Source organism: Pipistrellus kuhlii, unplaced genomic scaffold (assembly GCF_014108245.1).
Source record: "Pipistrellus kuhlii isolate mPipKuh1 unplaced genomic scaffold, mPipKuh1.p scaffold_m20_p_15, whole genome shotgun sequence".
Lineage (NCBI taxonomy): Eukaryota > Metazoa > Chordata > Mammalia > Chiroptera > Vespertilionidae > Pipistrellus > Pipistrellus kuhlii.
In genome coordinates, this window is record NW_023425460.1 from 17,825,965 (window position 1) to 17,846,372 (window position 20,408).

Genomic DNA, 20,408 nt, shown 5'->3' on the forward strand with positions numbered 1-20,408 from the left:
TGAGATGGTATTATTGTTTACACCTAAGACTAACTCTGAGAATTATCAAGAGTGTTGGTTTGTTTTGTTTTGTTTATAGGGAAAAAACTATTTTTGTCAGTTCAAAAAGAAAGATTAAATAACAATTTGCTTCTATTTGGATGACTGCTACTAAAACTGTACTTATGATGTTTCTTTTTAAAAATATGTAATTACAGATGGGATACACCCCACTCCACGTGGGTTGCCACTATGGAAACATCAAGGTCGTTAATTTCCTGCTCCAGCATTCTGCAAAAGTTAATGCCAAAACAAAGGTAAACTCCTTTCTCCTTTGTATCCACCGAAATCATGGATTGTGTCTGAGGAAATGAGTCATTCCTTCCACCTTCCTTCTACAGAATGGGTATACGCCATTGCATCAAGCAGCTCAACAAGGACATACACATATAATCAACGTCTTGCTTCAGAACAATGCCTCTCCCAATGAACTCACTGTGGTAAGAGCCGAGGGCCAGCTAGGGACAGGGGGATGGGTCCGGGAACTAGGATCTTCTCACATTTTTCACTGTGCACCAAAGTTGTTTTTCCCCTTTCATTCAGAGGCTTGAGCAAGCATGCAGCACAATGAAGGGAAAAGGATAGTAATTATGTAGTTGTGAGCTCTCCAGAGAGAGAGAGTTTCGATTAGTGTCTCACACTCAAAAAGTACTGATTGCCTTGCCCCTAGTGGGAAGTACACAAGAAGAAGAAATATGGGCTTATTTCCTTGATTAGTTAGGACATTAAGAACCTCTTGGAGTCCGTCTGTAGCAGCTTAGATGCTGCTGTATACGTAGGAACAGGTTAGGTGGGTTTCATGTAAAGTATGTCTGATGTAACTGTTTTGCATGTGGCAATGGAATGGGCTGTGGAGACACTCGTCTTGGGATTTGTATGGGTGAAACCAGTGGAAACATACAGGCTCTGAGACACGTGGGATTCCTTGCTAATTCCTTGTCCCTGTTTCCCTCCCTCTTCCCAGAATGGGAACACTGCCCTCGCCATTGCCCGGAGGCTTGGCTACATCTCCGTGGTGGACACGCTGAAGGTCGTGACTGAAGAGACCATTACAACGACGGTGAGTGTTGGACCCTGGGCCTGGCTACCTTAATACAAACATACAGTAGGTCTTTTTTTTTTTTTTTAAATATATTTTATTGATTTTGTACAGAGAGGAAGGGAGAGAGATAGAGAGATAGAAACATCGATGAGAGAGAGTCATCGATCAGCTGCCTTTTGCACACCCCCTACTGGGGATATGCCCGCAACCAAGGTACATGCCCTTGACCGGAATCGAACCCGGGTCCCTTCAGTCCCCAAGCCGACGCTCTATCCATTGAGCCAAACCAGTCTCGGCTACAGTAGGTCTCTTAAGACATTTCTCAGACAGTAGATCTTTCCTGGCTTTTGCAAAGATTAATCCTCTTGCCTCTGTTCATAAACTATGAGCCATGTTTCCAGATGTTGTCACCTCACTGGGGGCACTTGGCATAGCAAAACCCTCATCTCTGATACTAAGAAAACTTAAAAACACTAAAAACTCCTTTTAAAGTTGCACTTGTAGCTATGGAGTTTGTCATTCCGTATAAAGCAAAATGTATTTATTTGTTTGGATATTTTTAAAAAAGTTTTTCCATCCTGAAAGAAGGCACCATTCACATCTGCAGACAGTTTGTATACACAGTGTTTCATAGAAAACACAGAAGCTGTTTCGGTCAGGGTGGCTCTGTTGGTTGGCTGTCGTCCAGTGCAAGAAAGGTTGCCAGTTCAATTCCCAGTCAGGGCCCATGCCCAGGTTGCTGGATGTATCCCCAGTAGGGGGTGTGCAGGAGGCGACCAGTAGATGCTTCTCTCTCACATGGATTTTTCCCAAGGTTTCTTGCTCACTCTCTCTCTTCCTCTCTCTCTAAAGTCAATTAAAAAACAAACAAAAACATACACATACATTGGTTGAGGGGCTCTTTAGCAATCTGTTACTACAGTTATTTAACTATCTACATACTTTAGAAACTAAATAATAAGCATGCTGATTACAAGAGAGAAGCTGGATAATGGGTGAAAGAGAAAGCAATAGCTTTAATGGAGTGGCAGGATGGTTATCAACCAAGGGCACGTTTCATTTTTTTTAATTGAATTTATTGATGTGGTATTGTTAATATAATTATATAAGTTTTAGGTATACAATTCTACAATACATCATCTATATATTGTATTGTGTTTCACCACTTCAAGTCAGGTCTCCTCCCATATCCATATCCCACCATCCCCCCGCTTCTTCCTCCCCACACACACACCTTTATCTTCTTCCAGACACATTTCTTACTTCAAGATACAGTTTGTGTGGGAGCTGATTCCCATATGTTGTTTTCATGTACCTCTTGAGGGTTTCCTTAATGTCTATTATTAAATTCTCAGGAAAAGAGTTAAAACAAATAATGTTAATATCCTTAATTTTATAAACATCTCATGTAGCTCTTTCTAGAGTGGGGAATGAGAGGGAGGAGGACAAGGTAGTAAACAATGGTCAGCTGTCACCATGCTAGATGGGAAGTCACTGCAGCAAATCAGGGTGTCTCAAAAAATGTATAGACTTTGCAACAGCTAATAGCTGTTTTGAAAATGAAATGTATTTTAATGAATACTGACTTTATACTTATTCAAAATGTATATATACACTTTTTTTTGGAACACCACATGACTCAACACAAGGCCTATATCTAAGACTTCTACTTCAGTGTTAGAGAATTGAAACTCATAGAATAGTTCAAAATCCAATCTTATTTGATTGAATGTAACTGACTTTGACACCCATTCAGAAAGTTCCCAGGGTTTCCTTGATATCAGAAAAGTTATAGGAGAAAATAAAGTTACAGGCAGAGAAAGTCAGGTCACAGCCTCAGGAAATCTTCTGCAGGATGGACTTCAAGGCTCCAATTCCTAATGAAGGACACCCCACATTGGGGGCCAAAGCCATCTCACACTCATCTTCATGGGCCTAGTTGGTTTCTGCCTCAGAGAGAAGACAAGACGGCACTCATGCTAACAGGAAAGATTCAGTTGGCCTAGTGGGAAAAATGAGGCTTTCACTAAATGGAGTTCTCACACTGATTAGAAAATAGTCCTTCCAAGTCCCTAAGACTCAGCCCAGCACTGGTATGTGAGACTGTATTTCAAGCTGAGACACCACCCTGCCAGCCCTGCTGCGGCAGTCCCATGCGATCCGGTTTACAGGAGGACTGACGCCATTCAGGGTGGAGCCTGATCTTAAACTCACTAAACACGGAGCTGTCTCCACCAGAGGCAGACCTTTGCACAGCCAGTCACTGGGGCCCCAGTGTTTCCAGAAGCAGACTTTAATGTTTAAAATGCCTTTTAAAAAAAAAAAAAAAGCTGTCTCCCATAGGAGCACTGTGGAAGATGTGGCAATTCTGAGAAAGATGCAGCAAAGGAAACTAACTATGTAGAAAGAAGCTGGTATGCAAAGATATGGATGAAGGTGTTTAAATTGTGTTGTTGAAAACACTCAGTTCCTGAGTCGTAATGAGCAGAGTACATCTATCACTCAGATCTGTTTTTTTGAAATTAGTGAATGCTTATGTTCAATCTTTTCTTTATATATGTGTGTGTGTGTATGTATATATATGTGTATGTATATATGTATATATGTATATATGTATATATGTATATATGTATATATGTATATATATATTTATTTCAGAGAGGAAGGGAGAGGGAGAGAGAAATGGAAGTATCAATGATGAGTGAGAACCATTGATCGGCTGCCTCCTGCACACCCCGTACTGGGGATCAAGCCTGCAACCAGGGCATGGGCCCTGACCTGGAATCGAATGTGACCTCCTGGTTCATAGGTGGACTTTCAACCACAGAGCCATGCCAGCAAGCCAGATCTATGTTTCGAGTTCCATTCTCGAATAATGGGAATCAGGGCTCGTTGGAGAAATGGCTGAGTCCAGCTAGAACTAGGGTAGGAAATACATAAATGAGCAGGGAACATCTGGTAGTACCAAAATAATAATAATAATAATAATAATAATAATAATAATAATTAATAATAATAATGATAATTAATAATAATAATAATAATAATAATAAGGAAATATCCCCCCTCCACCCCAAATAAACAAGTCAATAAGTACACACACAAAAATGATGGAGACATGTCAACGGGGCACAGGAATCAATGGAAAGAGTCCCCAGTGCTGAAAGCTGCAACAATTTGAGCAAAAAGTAAAAAAGCAGTACCAGGGTATAGTGCAAAGTATAAAATAAATAGCCCTGAGTCCATTCTGGTAAGCAAATGACTAGATAAGGAGGGAAGAAGAGACACATTTCTCCGGCAAAGGAACTCCAAATAATTTTTGAGCCTACACGCGCTGAAGCGGTCCCCGCTGCTGAAGTCTGGGTTGAGCAGAGTGACTTCCCCCCGAAGAAGACGGGATGCAAGGGGCAGAGGGGACAGAGGACTTGACGTGGAGATGCCAGTCAGGCACTGCGTCAGCCAGGTGATGAGGCTAACGTCAGCACCACCAAGTCAGACTGATTGTATGTGATAAAAACAACGCTTTACCTCTGTGGTCTTCCTCTCAAAGCCATTTCACCTCAGCCTCATCATGAGGAAGACATGAGACAAATTCCAGTCAGGAGACATTCCACAAGACACCTGATCAGTTTGGCCTCAAAACTGTCAAGATCACTAATAACAAGGAAAGTCTGAGAAACTCACAGCCAAGAAGAGAAATGACAACCAAAGATAATGTGGTATCCTGAATGGGCTCCTAGACCAGAATTCGGTAGAAATGTTAAAAATCTGAATATAGACTTTAACTAATAATCATGTACTCATATTGGTTCCTTAATTGTAATAAATGTACCATTAACTGTAATAATGTAAGATGTGAATAATAGGGGAAACATGGTGAACTCTATAATATCTTTACAGTATTTCTGTAAATTTAAAATTGTCCCCAAATAAAGTCTTATTTGGAAAAAAAAAAAAAAAAAGGTTCAAGTTCAGTGTTACATGCTGGAAGCAGCACCAGATAGTGCTGTATTTTAACATGATAACCGACGACAGGGTGTGCAGTCACATTTACCAAGAATTGGTAAAAACAATGGTAAGAAGCTGGGGATTTTACCCTTCCTGAATTTTAACGGTATAGCTTTTTTTTTTTTTTTTCAATTGCCTTATTTAAATGTGTATCTTCCTTTGTCCCATAGTCTTTCATGTGCTCAGAGTTAAAAGAGGACTCTTTGAAACTAAAACATTAAGTCATTGAGATTTTCTAATGAGGAATGCTGTCGGTGTATCTGGATGGATACAATCTCTATAGGTCAAAAGCTATTGGAGCAAGCAAGAGATTCAGCAGGGCTTTTGCTTGCACTATACCATTCTCTAAGAGGTTAAAATGATCTTGCAAAAGCATTACCTCTGAAATATTTTTTCATATACTAGCATATATATATATATATATATATATATATATATATATATAGCACACGAGAGAGTCATTAAATTATGTAATTTGTACAATCAATATTGATTTATTCTAGAAATTAAGATGACACCCTCGTCAGGGAAGACAAAATAAATGGCTGGCTTGATAAGTAGTGAAGACACATATTTCTTGCCATTCATTTGGCTTATTTTCAGCCAAGATATTTAGTAGGATAAGGTGGCAGATTCATCAGACCAGGAAAAAGTATCTGCGATCTCTCTCTCCTCACTTCCTTGGAAAAGCTTTAGTAGAGATTTCAATCTTTTTAAGCTGGTGTGCGTTGTCCCTAAAATTGTCTCACCTTGTGTTTGTTCTCAACTGTGTATATGGTGAGGACTTAGATTACTGAAGGACATTATGATGTCATTTTATACTGAGGGGCTTTAGGATAAGAAACACATAAGCCAACTAATAATAAACCAACTGATTTAGAAAGAAAGATTCTCCTTAAAACATGCTCTCTCCTCCCTCTAAAGTCACTGCTTCTTTTTGTTGTTACCAGACTGTCACAGAGAAGCACAAAATGAATGTTCCAGAAACAATGAATGAAGTTCTTGATATGTCTGATGACGAAGGTATGAAAACCTCCTTTGAGTTCGTAATAATTAAGTGTCTGTGTATTTGTTTCCTGAAGAAAGTTCATTGCAAAAATGTTTTCAGAAACATTAGAATATGCTGTTGTAGCATCAACAGGTTACGTTTTCCACCCACTTACACTGTTCGCTTACTCATGCAGTTCGTAAGGCCAACGCCCCTGAAATGCTCAGTGATGGCGAGTATATCTCAGATGTTGAAGAAGGTATTTGCAATTTTTTATTGTGATGACACTTAACTACCATCTTTATCCTCCATTTCTTATCTTTGAAATGTAGCACTTCCTTGAGTTACTAACTTTTCATTTTACCTTGAGATGATTAATTTGTGTCATTTAAACAGCGTATATTTGATGTTACTGATTATCTTCTTTTAGTCTTTCTGAATCAGTTCTTGAACCCGTTTTCCAGCTTAAAAATACAAACCTCACTAATTATCTGGATTCATTTCTCTCATTTGTTTCTATTAAGCAGGAAATTGATGTTTTTATTACTTAACATCTGAAAATCTCAAAAGGGAAAACTGATTCATCCTTATAGCTAAAATATTTTTTGAATAGCAAGAGAAAGTCTCCTTATAGGTAAGGAATCAGTTTCCCATTCTAAGATTTTCTCTAAGCTTTTTAGCAAAAGCACCTTTTGATCTTGGACTAATAATGAAAACTCAACCTGAACCAAATTACTTTTAAAATATAAATTTTCAATATTGATTTCATGAAATAAATAACAATATAAGTGATTGTAGTTATACTTCATGTGCTTAAAAGAAACGATCTGTCTTCTGTCTTATTTAAAAATCAATACATTTGACCAGGCCATACATTACTTAATGACATCTTTAAAAGGCTCGGGGAAACTAGCATTTTTACCATGAATATTATAAAGATGGCAAGTCATGGAGTTTTGCTGTAATAATTAAACATTTACTTATATAATGTATGTTATGTTTATGTTTCTTTCTTGCATCATTCGACTTTCCAAAACTACATTCTATTTACTGCTCCCTCCATTTGCCATCTTGCATGTAGTAGTATTTTTCTCTTAAATCGGTCTTGGTGTTGCTAGTCTTCCTCTGCCTTTAGGTAACTTTCCCATTTTAATTATTGTTTTTTCTTTGATTTGTACAAATTTAATTGGAAATGTAAATAGTGGACAAGTCTACCTGATCCACAGTCACTTTAACTGTTTGGTGTACAATGACTGCCCAGTGTTAGTCTGTGGCAGGGACTGCACACCCAGAGAACTAATTCTTGGTGACCATTAAGGACTTGGAAAGACTGGTCTCATTGTTTGTAAATATTGTTTGGATAAATGTTAACAAAGGTTTATTCATTTTTCTTCCTTTTCCTCTAAAACATCAGCTATATATGTTTACGTCCCCAAATAGATAATATTTGTATCTTCTTTAGTAATATGCTTTCTTGTCATGTTATATTTCAATGCCTTCTAATGCCACATTTTCAGAGTAATTTCTGACAGGCAGGAGATACAAGAAAAATGATATTCTTACATAGATCTGTACACAGGCAGCCCATGATATCAAAAGTAAGTTTTTGTAATGAAATTATTATGAAATATAGTATGATAATCACAGACCTAAAAATTTGCTAGTTTTTAACATACTATCCCAAAATAGCCTCACTGATGAGAAGCTGTGTTTGAATGGACTATATAATGCCTTATCCATGTGGATAGCTAACCAAATAATTTCAAAAAAGGAGAAATTTTGCATCTCTTCATTTGAAGATACTTGATCTAGCTATTTAACTAGAAATGACAATCATTTCCTTTAGATGTATCTCAGTTTGGGAATTTGAAATAAATAAGAAAATTTTAATTCTCATTTTATCCATCTTTCCTTAAACATGTTGGGGTATGTCCGGGGGCTGTGGGAGTCAAATGGCTTTTGATTTCATAATGTCGAAGAATTTAATGTCAAAACGTTTTCCTTAAAGGTCACAACCTGAGCAATAGCCATCTAGCGCTGGAATTACCTCCATAGAACCCTCTGCTTAGGAGTTTCTTTTCCTAATACCCCAAATCCGTGGTTGGCAAACTGCAGCTCACGAGCCACATGCAGCTCTTTGGCCCCTTGAGTGTGGCTCTTCCACCAAGGCCTGAAATAATCAATTATGAAGAAGTGGCGTTAGAAGAAGTTTAAGTTTAAAAAATTTGGCTCTCAAAAGAAATTTCAATCATTGTACTCTTGCTATTTGGCTCTGTTAACTATGAGTTTGCCAACCACTGCCCCAAACGATAGGAATTCCCCGGTTCCCAAGCTGCCTGTTCCATTATGAATAGCTCAGACTTTAAAAATTCTCCTTTATTGAGTATTCTGCAGCTTCTACTCATTGATCCAGGCTCTTGATATATCTGGCACTATTTAGAACAAAATCTGCCTCTTCTAGTGACAATCCTTTCAATGTTTAAAAACAGTTCTCATATATCTTCTTAGTCTTTTTTTCTCAAGGCATATTATCAGCGCTTTCTTCCACTGTCCCCCACTATCATACTCAATCTCCTGTGTACATTTAATGTGCCTCAGGGAAATCCATCTCAACTGTGGTGGCCTGAACTAAACACAATATTCTACATGTGGTGTGATCCAAGCAGACTGTAGAAGAGTTATTGCTTTGTCCCTGGATGATATTAAAAATCTATTATTAAAGATTAAGATACATTTGGGATTGTAATGTACATTTAATTTGAGTCATATTAATATTGCTGTCAGATAAAGTCCCTAAATTTTACTTATATGAGCTTCAGTAAGCCACGTTCTTCCTATCAGATAACACATCATTTTTTTGCTGTGGAAATTAGCTCTTCTAGAATTACTCAAACCCCAAAATAAGTCATTTAGAAATGTTAATTCTGAAAGGCCCCTACAATCTTAATGATAATTTGTACTTCTGACTCACTTGCCTGACAGTTTGGCCAGAACTTCACCACTTTCATTGGGTTAGGAGCTGCCTGTTCAGTAAGCCTGAGGAAGTGTTGCAAATGTTTATTTCCTCGAAACCACATGTTGTGAAAATGTCTTTCTACAAGCTCTAGTAAGAGATTGTTACTCTGGTAACCCAGTGTGCCAACAATATCAGCAGATTTTTAAAGCCAATAAAAATAATAGCAATATGTGCTGTCAGTTTTTTTCAAGAAAGAAAAAATGAATGGATGTGTAGTATGGGAAAAATATAATTGTCATTTTAAATTTTAAAAACTGACTAAATGTTAACAGAACAGTGGTCTCTCTTCTTTCTCGCTTGCTTTCTCCTCTTAGGTCCACTTTGAGAAATTAGTAGAGGGGAAAGAATGTTGGGATTACTTTCTCAAAAAAAGGAAAACAAGTCTAGACAATGTTATCATTCAGTGACTCCAGGAACAATGGAGTCAAGTTACAGAGTAGAACAAAGGATGAAGCAGAGCAGGGAGGAAAAGCTATAAAGCAAACTTCTCTAAGGCAGGTTGTGAAGCCCAAACATGACACAGGGAGGGATAACAGAACTCCTCTGTTTACCAGGACCAGACTGGGTCACAAGTATCTTAATGCCCTCCTGTCTTCTTTCCCAGAAAATATGTGACATACATTAAAATATACATACAACATATAATATCTTGATTCTAGTGCCAGTTAGATTCTTATGTTTTACAATTCAGTTTGCAATTCAAAAGAAAGGAAAGAAGGAGAGAGAAGAGGGTGGGAGGAAGGAAGGAGGAAAATAAGAGAGAAAAATAAAAACAAAGGGAAGAGAGGGAGAAAGGAAATTGAAATTAAGATTTACATTGTCTTCCAGCCTTGGTCCCTTCCCAAGAGATTTCACAGTTAGCTTTAGTTGAGCACTGCTTTTAAGTGGTAGTTTCCTACAAAATGTATTTTTGCAAAACTTTTTAAAGTCTATAAGATGTTATTTCCATTTTCATAATTCTACTGGATTGAGTAGCAAATATAAAGAACTAAAGAGAGGACATAAGAGATATGGAAGTAAGCCATGAAAAGTAAAACCCAAAGAGGCGACTCTGTGAAATGTGACTCTACTGAACAGATTTATGAGACAACTGGATGAGCAAACTCTTGCTGGGAGGAAGTACTTAATTCTCGGCCACTTACCAATTTGATAGAGCTGCACAATCTCTTCAGAACCAAGTGCAGGTACTAAATATTTAAGTAAAAAATTGTTAACGCCCAGACTTCGTGATCCCCAAGGACCACCAGGGAGCCGAGTCCGATGCAATAAATAAAAGAGCCTTTTCCATGCTAGCATGGGCTCTGTCCCACTCACGCCAGCAGCATGGTGGAAGAGAGAGCGAATTTCACCCAGTCCAGGGGTTTTACTCAGGTCGGTGGTGATGTCACTGCCTCGGCTAACCCTGATTGGTTGGGTGAGGGCTAGGGTTCAATTACAGAATGGAGGATAACTCCGCCCTGCCCTCTCAAAAATAAGGCTCTAAATACATATGTGTAGAAGTAATGATCTAGAAGGTATGGGTTTGAGATACAATAAAGTAATAAAATTCCATCCTGCATTAGAGTGGCATGAGGGCTGAGCAGAGTCATGCCCAGCTCACCTTGGTGCCAAGTTCAGTGCCCAGTAGAAGCCGCAGTAAATTAAAATGCACAGATTTCAAAAGAACTGAAAGGGCTGGGCCAGTATCGTGTAGCCTTGCTCTCCATTATGCTCATGAGGAAGCAACGCCCAAATACATGTTGAGTGGCTTGTCCAACCAGGTGATACCCTTGTCTGGCAAGGAGACAGATCTGACTGTCTGTGGTTTTAGATGATCTCTTTCCATGATAACACTAACATTACCTGTTTTCTTGTCTGTAAGACCCAAGAATAAATTTTTAAACTTCTTTTTGTTTAATTTTTATTTCTTGAATTAGAAAAACAAACAAAAAAAAACAAAAAACAAAACAAAAAAAAACCATGATTTGGTGTCCCACTTATTTTCTTGTATGTGCCCTGACCAGGGGTTAAAAAACCTTGGCATATTGGGACAATGCTCTAGAATCAGTGGTTGGCAAACTCGTTAGTCAACAGAGACAAATATCAACAGTACAAAGATTGAAATTTCTTTTGAGAACCAAATTTTTTAAACTTCTTCTAATGCCACTTTTTCAAAATAGACTTGCCCAGACCATGGTATTTTGTGAAAGAGCCACACTCAAGGGACCAAAGAGCTGCATGTGGCTCTTGAGCCGCAGTTTACCGACCACGGCTCTAGCTGACTGACCTTCCAGGCTAGTGCTATTTTTAAACTCCTTAAGGAAAAAAATTGCGTATAGGAAAGGGAATAAATAATGCTTTTCAGAATTATCACAAGATAATAACTATATTTTAAAGGCATTAATGAAACTATAATAGAAATATTGTACATTCGAAAGGCACTTTGGATAGAAGAGCAGGAAGAGGCCAAACCCTTACCCACAAAGTATGCAGGATCTGGCACTCCTTTGTACCTGGGGACAGCGCTCATGTTCCTGTTTTTCAAATATGGTCCTCACGCAGCTGAGTAAAGAGCTGAGACTAAGGTGGTTTGGCTTTGGAGTCAAGGAGTCAAGGATGGGTGAATCATTAAGACCGAATGACCACAAGGAAGAACCAATTAACAGGATACTGCCACCTTGAATTTAGCTACCTAATTTCTCTGCAAATAAGAACCAACATTTTAGTTTGTGGCTAGTAATTTATTCATCATCTAGTCTTCTTACATGTGGCATAGATTTTAGATAATGAAAAGGGTGTACGTAACCTTGCACCCCTTCCTAGCTGCATTCCAGCATTCATCTTAGGTGTTCATTTGACTAAGTCGATGTGTGTACTGTCTACTCTTATTTAGATGGCTGAGGAAAAGTTCTGGATTAGCATTAAGGAATATTGAAAAGAAAACAAAAAATTGTAGCTTCTATCACAACATTGTCTCTTTCTACCTCTTCACAGGAAAGACACTAGATTCTTTTTCTCCTCTGGGATGAGTTTGTTTATTAACCCAGCCGAGATCACAGGGGACATTTTTCATTGCCGCATCTGGAAAAGTTCCAACACTGAGTCATGCTTGCTTGCTTTAGAAACTATATCTAGCGTGAATTAAGGAGCAGTAAACTGCTATACAGCTTTTTAAAGAAGCACATCTAGCCGCAAAGAACAGCACACTGCTCAAGAGTAAAGAAGCAAGTTGTCTTTTATTCTCTTTTTTATAAAAAAGAAAACAGCCTGAGCAACAAGAGTCGTTTGTTCTGTGGGACAGCAGCAACTTGTTATTGTCTAAGAGATGTGCCAATTTTGCCATTCAAGCCTGCTTCCTGGTTGGCCACCTATGAAGCCAGGATCTTCTGAGCACGTAATGCTAGGGATGGGGAAGAAAGACCGCGGAGGCTGGCCCTCCCACAGCAGCACAGGAATCCCCTAAAAAGACACATTCTTCTTCATTCTTCTTAAGACCACCTCTTCCACTCCTGGCTCATCTCATCATTTTCTCAGCTTACCCCATTGTTCTCATATGTTTGAAAGAGAGAACAAGGAAAGGTTATATTCCAGCATTTAGTTTACGTGTTGAAAGAACCTCCCTACTACCAGGAGGTGCTGGAAAACAAATGGTTAAAGTGAGACCCCAAATATCTGCGCATTCCTGACTCAGAGGGCAGGTGGAGAGTGCAGGGGGCAGGAGAGAACGCTCACTCCATTCTTGACCTTGGGCTTGGGGCCATCAGCCTCTCTCTGAGTCTCCAACCATCTCAAGAAGGTACTGGAGTCATGAGCACCTTTTGGGCCTCCAGCCAAACGCAAGTGCCTGTGCTACACACAGGAACCTCTGAAGCAAAGGGCACAATTCTGTCATCTGTACATCCCAGCTTCCTGGTATCCATCTCTCAGAACGCTCACAGGAGGCCTTGCTTAATACAAACTCTTGATCTCGAGTGCAAATTGCAAGGTGAAATATGTACAATCTGGAATCTAAGTAATTTTCCCATTAACTATTGTGTGACTCCAGGAAAGAATTAGACTTTTGGAACTAAAGTTTGAGTGGCTCGGGGGTCCTAAGCTTATTGTATTCCTCTTCCTTTCTACTTCCGTTTCTTTGCTTTTCTGAGAATGCCAATATCAGGGGATTGAGAGAAAAAGATAATGGGAGCAAATATAGTTAGTCATTTGAATTCTACATGATGAAAATTTATTGTCTAAATGTCAGTGGAGGAAAAACATCCTTTCATTAGGCTTTGAGTTGATGGAAAATAATTTTTCTTCAAAGCTTTTTTTTTTATTTTTTATTTTATTTTTATGTTTCTTCTGTGAGCCTTCAAAAAATAAAATATGCTGGGTCTTATTTGGTTTATCTCTAATGAGTTTAGTAATACTACACAAAGCTGCTGTGAAGATGAAAAGAAATAAAATATTTAGAACAGTGACCAGCATATAGTAGGTGCTCATTAAACGGCAGTCCTTTTGTTGTTGTTGTTAAATGTATAAAACTACTTATCCTGCTTTCTGCTGCAGAATATAGAATTAGAGAATAAAGCAGTACAGGAAGAGGGAGAACATTGAGATTTTGGGTCTTCAGGTAAAAAAATATATATATATAGATGAACAAATAATTGAATTTTAACAACTAATGAATATATATGTTGCTTGTCACTTGGATAATAATCCAATTTCAATGGCCCTAAATATGTGGCCTACTCAGTCCATTTCCTACAACTCAGTTGTCTACCACGGCAGTAAACCTGCCTTTTTGCCATCCTTGGAGCATTGTCATTCTTTCCCTCTCATGCATGGTTCTCTGGCTCGGAATGGCCAACTTCCCATTTTTTTCTCCTTTCTCCCTATCTTTACTCACACATATGCCCAGGCAACATTACCTGATCTACTCAATCAAACGTGAAGCCCTCATTCTCTGAGCTCTTGTACTACTGTATCATTTCTCTTGCACTCTGTCATTGAGGTGTGGTGGTGAAGAGCTTGGATTCTGCAATCGGTCTAACCTAGACTCCACCACCAACTAGACATATGAGTTTTGAAAAATAACCAAACCTCTTATGAATCTGTTTTTTCACCAATAGAAGGGAAGTAATAGTATCCTCTTCACAGGGTTGAGGGTTATATGAGACATGCATATAAAATGCTCAGGTAGCACAGTGTCTAGCGTATACACAGCACTAAAATTGTAGCCAGCAGGAGTAGCAGTACAGTTTTGTATCATTGTTTGTGCCGTGGTCTTAACATTTTTACTAGAAACTAAATGCTTCAAAGGCAATCGTTGGCTTTCTTCATAACACAGGTCCCAGTCCAGTGTTCTACTGTCTTACAACTGAAAGTGCGGTTGCGGTCACCCAGGAGTTTGTTATAAATGCAGGATCTCAGGGTCTCCCTTGACCTGTGGAATCAGCATCTGCATTTTAACAAGGTCTCCACGTGATACAAATATATGCACTGAAACTTGGAGACACTCCATTCAATTCATTGAATTCAGTTGCTGAAGCTGACGTTTTACTTATTCTCATCATTCCCACCAGGAAAATAGATTCAATTCTTTAGAAGCAGCACTGCCATTAGATAACTGCCATTCGTTTGTAAGGGTCCTTTAGAAAGTGTTTATCAAAGTGTGGTCCCTGGGTCAGGAGCATCAGATTCACTTGGGGTCGTGGATGCTAACACATCCTACAGGTTGAGAACACTGCTTTAGAACACTGGGAAACTGCCAGAAGTACATGAATATTGTGCATCTCCTTCTTTCTACTTTAGTACATCTCTCTGTCCCATCTCTTAAAGCACATGTGTCAAACACAAGGCCCGCGGGCCAAATCCGTCCCGCCAGGCCTTGCAATGTGGCCCGCACCGCGCTGTCATCACTGCACTCTGCTGCGTTTCCATCACAATGACAGTTTATGACTGTTCAGTAAACCATTCGGCCCGCGATTTAGGCTGGATTTTAGATTTTGGCCCCTTCTCTGATTGAGTTCAACACCCCTATCTTAAAGACATAAATAAGGTCAAATATCTTAAAATACCATTTCCTATTCATGTTTGCCAAATATTTGCCAGTGCACATACACATCTTAATACCTACCTGGCAGATCTTTACATATCAAAATACTTTTCAGATGAAAGAAACACACAGCCTAATGATTTGCCTGCTGTCCCTGTGTTTTGTTTTGTTTTGTTTTGTTTTAATTTTATTCGTTTTTTGAATAGGTGGTAGATGCACATGGTATAAAATTCCCAAGGTAGAAGAGTTGTCGGTGAAAAGTAAGTCTCCCGTCTTCTCGTTGCTTCAGTAATGTAGTAGCCATCTCCAGATGCAATCACTGAACTTTCATTGTACACATTTACTGAGCATGTACTATGTGCCAGGCTCTCCTCTGGGCCTTGGACAGAGAAATATAAAGAAAAAGAAAACCCTGTCCTCATGGAGCTTACATTTGGTTACCAGTCTCTCACACTATTTATTCAATAGCACAGCATATTGCAGTAGTTAAAAGAGAGCTCTGTGTCAAACCAACTGATTTTGAATTTGATTTTCCCCACATAATCAGTAATCTTACTCTTAGTATGAACAGGGTTTTATCTTGAAATAGAAATAACAATTCCATTTATAATATCATTGTGAGAATTATATGAAATAATACTTAAAAAGCACCAACTAGTGCCTAGAACATAGTAAATGCTCAATAAATAGTGGTGTTGATTTTAATGATGTGATCTCATTCTACTCTTCTATAATGTACTCCAGAAATGGCTAAAGGGTTTCTCTTTCCCAATAGTTTTCATTTCTTCTCTTTGCTATGTGGTGATTTAAAAAAAATATATATATATCACTTTTCTCAGAACAAGTAAATTTGAATCTTCTAACTTCTGATGATTAACTGCTTATCTGTAATACTGTTTGTTTATTTCTAGTAAGAAACTAATTCATAATAAATCACTGGAGTGTAAAGATTGATTTTCTCTTTATTTCTTTTAATCTGTCTTCTAAATGATCTCATGTAATTTGGAGGTGTTGCATTAATTATTTAAGGTGTTTTGTATTCTTAATTTCAACTTTATAATGTTACAAAATTTATACCTTGGGAAGATTTCTGCATCTCACAGCAGAAGAACTAAGCAAAGATTCTGACAATATAATTTGATGTAGTTACCTTAAGGAACTTTCTTTATGATTCTAGTCTCTATCTAGTTGAGAAAGCAATTTTCAGCTCCTGAAAAAGTAACAAAAGCATTCCTTGGTGATGGGCTTAAAGGGGAAAAGAGTAAAAGAAAATTATATGCAAAAATAAATAAGATAAAATAAAGAACTTTTGGGACATGTAAACACTTCTAAATATTGGGCCAAGAACCATTTCCTCTATTTTGCCTAAAAAGGAATGTTAGTGGGCATAAGTAAGAGAGCAAGGAACTTGGCTTAGGTATATTCCACCTCGTACTGACACTGGGCCATGGACATGAAATCTAAAAAGGAATGAGGGCACACCTTTTTGACCAACCACAGTCATGATAATCCTTTCATGTACATATTATCTTTCTTTCTCTCCTCTATCCTTGATTTTATTTTGTATTCTTTCCTGGTAGACAAAGTGTATGAAGCTTTGAAAGTTTGATTGTGGTACGGGAACCTCTTCTCTTGGCCTGGTCATGATAGAGGAGGATGAGGAGGAGGAGGTAGCTGGGACATTGGAGAGGTAGCTGGGACAGCTTTCCTTATTTGGTTAATGGTGGGTCAAAGTAGATTTGAGGTGTTTTGTGTTCTTTTAACATTTTTCAGCCTCTGGCGTTATCTTGTTAGAAATGGATTAACAAAAAGAACACCCAGGCTTCTAATCTTGAAAGGCACAAAATCAATACTAAAAAAAATAAGGCCTCTGGTGGCATTTACCAGTGTACTTCCCTTGGACTTGGCAACCCTAATCACGTAATGCACTATGGAGCTAACTAGAATTCCCTAGGGATGCATTAGGCAACCAGTGTGTGACCTCTTTGGCTTACCTTTGGACCTTCTCATTTTTCATTGTGCTCTGCTTCCACTAATGATCACAATGTACCAACCCATCTCTACACTCAGTGGCATCATTTATTATTATTATCTACCCTGGTTGTGTGAGTTGATTCGGCTCAGCTGGGTTCTGGAGATCTTTCATGTCAGATAGCAGCTGAGGCAGGAATAACATGGCCAGGTGTTCATGAGGGTGTCTTTATTCAAAGGTCTGTTACCTCAGATGGCTGGAATGGCTGGGGATTGCCTGGGCATCTCTGTCTTTCTGAGCCACCTCTTTATGGCTACCTTGAGTTTCTTCACAAGCATGGTGGTCTCAAGGTAGTAAAATGTCTTACAATTCTATTGGCTTTCCCCAAAACAAGTATTCCAGTAGACTGAGGCAGGAACTATTAGGTTTCTTTGAACTCGGACTCGGAAGTCATGAATAATCACTTCCCCTGCATCCAAAAGTCAAGCCAGTGTACCAAACACTTACAGGAAACATAAACCCACTCAAGTAAGTAAAAACTAGTTAGTAAGTAAAAACTAGTGTTTCTTGATAATATACAGAAATGGGCAAAAGTAGGTCTTCAGCTGTGAGTACACAAAACAGTTTATTCTTGTGTTATGGATTATTGTATTAGAACTATAAACTACTTTTGACCACCCCTGTATATATTTTAACTAAATATATCTGATGTTGGGTGAGTGTTGTCCATTAATAGAATTGCCTTTGTATAAGAAGTATTGGTCAGAAGCTGCCACTAATAAAACGTTTTTTTATTTATAGAATGGATTAGAGGCAGTTAATAAATCACTCACCACAATTTACCTCATTCCTTTCTGAACTTGGTACAGTAGTGTGTTATACCAAGTAGTAGCATGTCCTAATAATTATAGGATATTGTGTTTATTGAAAGGAAGGTAAGTTAGTTTTATTATTATTGTTCATTCTTTCATTCAATCAAATATTTATTGACTATCTAGGCCCTGTGTTAGCCAGTAGAGAGCAGGGACAAATTCCTGCTATGGGTGGATTTTTGCCCTTATTAGTATAAATAGTAGCAATTTAAATGCTAACTATGTGAGTTCATGCATTCAGATGCTTGGGCTCTAGAGAAAACTGAGTCATAGAATAATAGTAATAATTAGTGGGCATTAAGCCCTCACTTTGCGCATTTTTCCATTTAATCCCCCCAAAAGTTTATTGTGAGGGGGAGTGGCCAGAGAGAGGCAGGGTTACTATTCCAGTTTTGTAGAGGTTGAAACTGACTCAGAGTAAAGAATGTTTCAAAGGTCACCTAATCTGTAGCAGTGGAACTTGGATTTTAATCCAGAGCACCTACCATTCAAAACTGCATTAAAATAATACCAGTGCCTTTATTTCTGAATTCTCTAACTTGTAAGAAATGTTTTGTGATATATATATATATATTGATTTTAGAGAGGATGGAGAAGGAGAGAGAGATAGAAACATCACTGATGAGAGTCATTGATTGGCTGCCTCCTGCACGTCCCCTACTGGGAATCAAGCCCACAACTTGGTCATGTGCCCTTGACCAGTATGGAACCCAGGACCCTTCAGTCCATAGGCCAGCGCTCTATCCACTGAGACAAACCGGCTAGGGCTTTACTTTTCTACAGTGGTAGGTGCATAATTTTTAATGTCATATGTTATTTTAATTCATCTTTGATCAAATGTATTGACAGCTCCCACGCCTGTTCCAACCCCATGCTTCTTTTTGGTTTTACAATGACCATTATGAAATCTAAGAGGGATAGGTAAAAAGGAATGAAAACTTAATTTTATTGACATTTTACTGCCTACCAGCCAATTATCAAGCTTGACATGCAAAAAAAAAAAGTGCTAAGTGACTGCAGAATGTAGATGGGAAAGAAAACACAACCACCGACCTCATTAATAAAAGTAATCATGAATTCAAATATTCATGGGGCATTTACACTATGCCAGGCCCCAGGAAAATTTGGTTCCTAATCTGGGGAATCTCACCATCCAGTGGGAGACACTGAGCAGATGGTTCTCCTGGCAACACAGTCTGATAAGGGAAGCCCACCGGCGGGACACCTCACTGAAGAGGATGAGTGAGGGAGGGAGGAGTTCTAGGAAGAGTCAGACATTGGAGAAATGACTCAGATGCAGAAGGAAGGGTAAAGGGGCAATGCGCCCTGTGCAGTGGTTCAAAGTCTAGAAGACTTTCAGGAATTCCAGGGACTGCAATCATCTGCATAGCAGAGGGCAGGCTGGGTGTGTGAGGAGGAGTGGCCAGAGAGAGGCTGGCCAACAAAGACCCTTTTTACATGGCAGTCCGTTTGGGACATTTTCTCCATCTTCACCATGACTCTCCCCAGGACTGGAAAGGATTCTTGCGCTGGGGAATATGTTTCCGTGTGGGCCAGGCATTATAAAGGGCTTCCCTTGTATCTGTGCACATTTACGATGTTGATTACAGCCAGGCCACATGGAAACTCCAGGTGTCAGGAGTCCTATCACCTTCACATTCCATGAGTCATTTATTGATGCGGTGACGTATGCATTTATCCAGAAAAACCAAATCCGTCTCCCACTTTATCGGTTCTCCAGATTCCAATGTCAGTATGTTTAGGTAACAATCCAAGAGATAGATGCACTGGCATGAAACAGTGCTGCAGACCACTGACTTCATCAGGACAGTTTCAAGCCCTTCACTCCCTTTCTAGCCTGTCTCCAGTGGTTCTGGAAAAGAGGGAAGAAATGGCCTCTGTGTGTGGCCAGGTGGAGGGTGCAGAGTGCTGCTCGGTGCAGAGTGCCAGCTCTGCCAACACACACAGGGTGGGGCAGCTGGGAAGGGGCCAGGAGTCCAGGAGAGAGGGAACACCTACTCGCAGCCCCACAGGCCTCTCCAGCCCACTCCACCCCGCCTCTCTCTCTCTCTGCAGGGACCTCCCAAGAGGTAGAACCAGGGAGTCCCTCGGAGTGTGTTAAAGAGCTGAAAGAACCTGTGCCCCCAAATAAAGCAGAACATCCACTCGCTCAGCTGGTCTCCCTTCTTCTCTTCCTGCTGCTCCTGCTCTTCTCTTCTCAGTGCAGCGGCCATGGCTGAGGAGTGGGATCTCAGGAGCTTCTTGGAGAGCTATGGGAATCACTGCTGCTTCCCTGGGCCTCACAGTTTCACAAGCTCTTCTCAAGGGCAGGCCCGCCCTTCCTCCCTCTCTCTCTCACTCTTGTTTCCCCTCCTTCCACCTGACAGGGACCATAAATAACCTCGGCTCCCGGTGTCCCAGCTGAGAACAAAGTTGAAAGTTTGCCGGGAGCTCC

At 39.4% G+C, this 20,408-nt stretch overlaps 1 protein-coding gene across 25 annotated transcripts in view; it reads left to right on the forward strand.

Moving 5' to 3' along the window:
• The window catches only part of ANK3 (ankyrin 3), a 560,461-nt gene that overhangs the window by 447,867 nt on the left and 92,186 nt on the right, over positions 1-20,408 (forward strand). For 15 of the 25 annotated variants that reach the window (XM_045581850.1, XM_045581831.1, XM_045581832.1 and 12 more), the window contains 5 exons: positions 198-296; positions 381-479; positions 1,004-1,099; positions 6,040-6,112; positions 6,274-6,336. In XM_045581850.1, the coding sequence (XP_045437806.1) occupies positions 198-296; positions 381-479; positions 1,004-1,099; positions 6,040-6,112; positions 6,274-6,336 (430 nt within the window). Of the gene's footprint in view, positions 1-197; positions 297-380; positions 480-1,003; positions 1,100-6,039; positions 6,113-6,273; positions 6,337-15,315; positions 15,370-20,408 lie in introns of all 25 variants that reach the window. The other 10 variants (XM_045581851.1, XM_045581847.1, XM_045581839.1 and 7 more) reach the window with 2 other exon arrangements.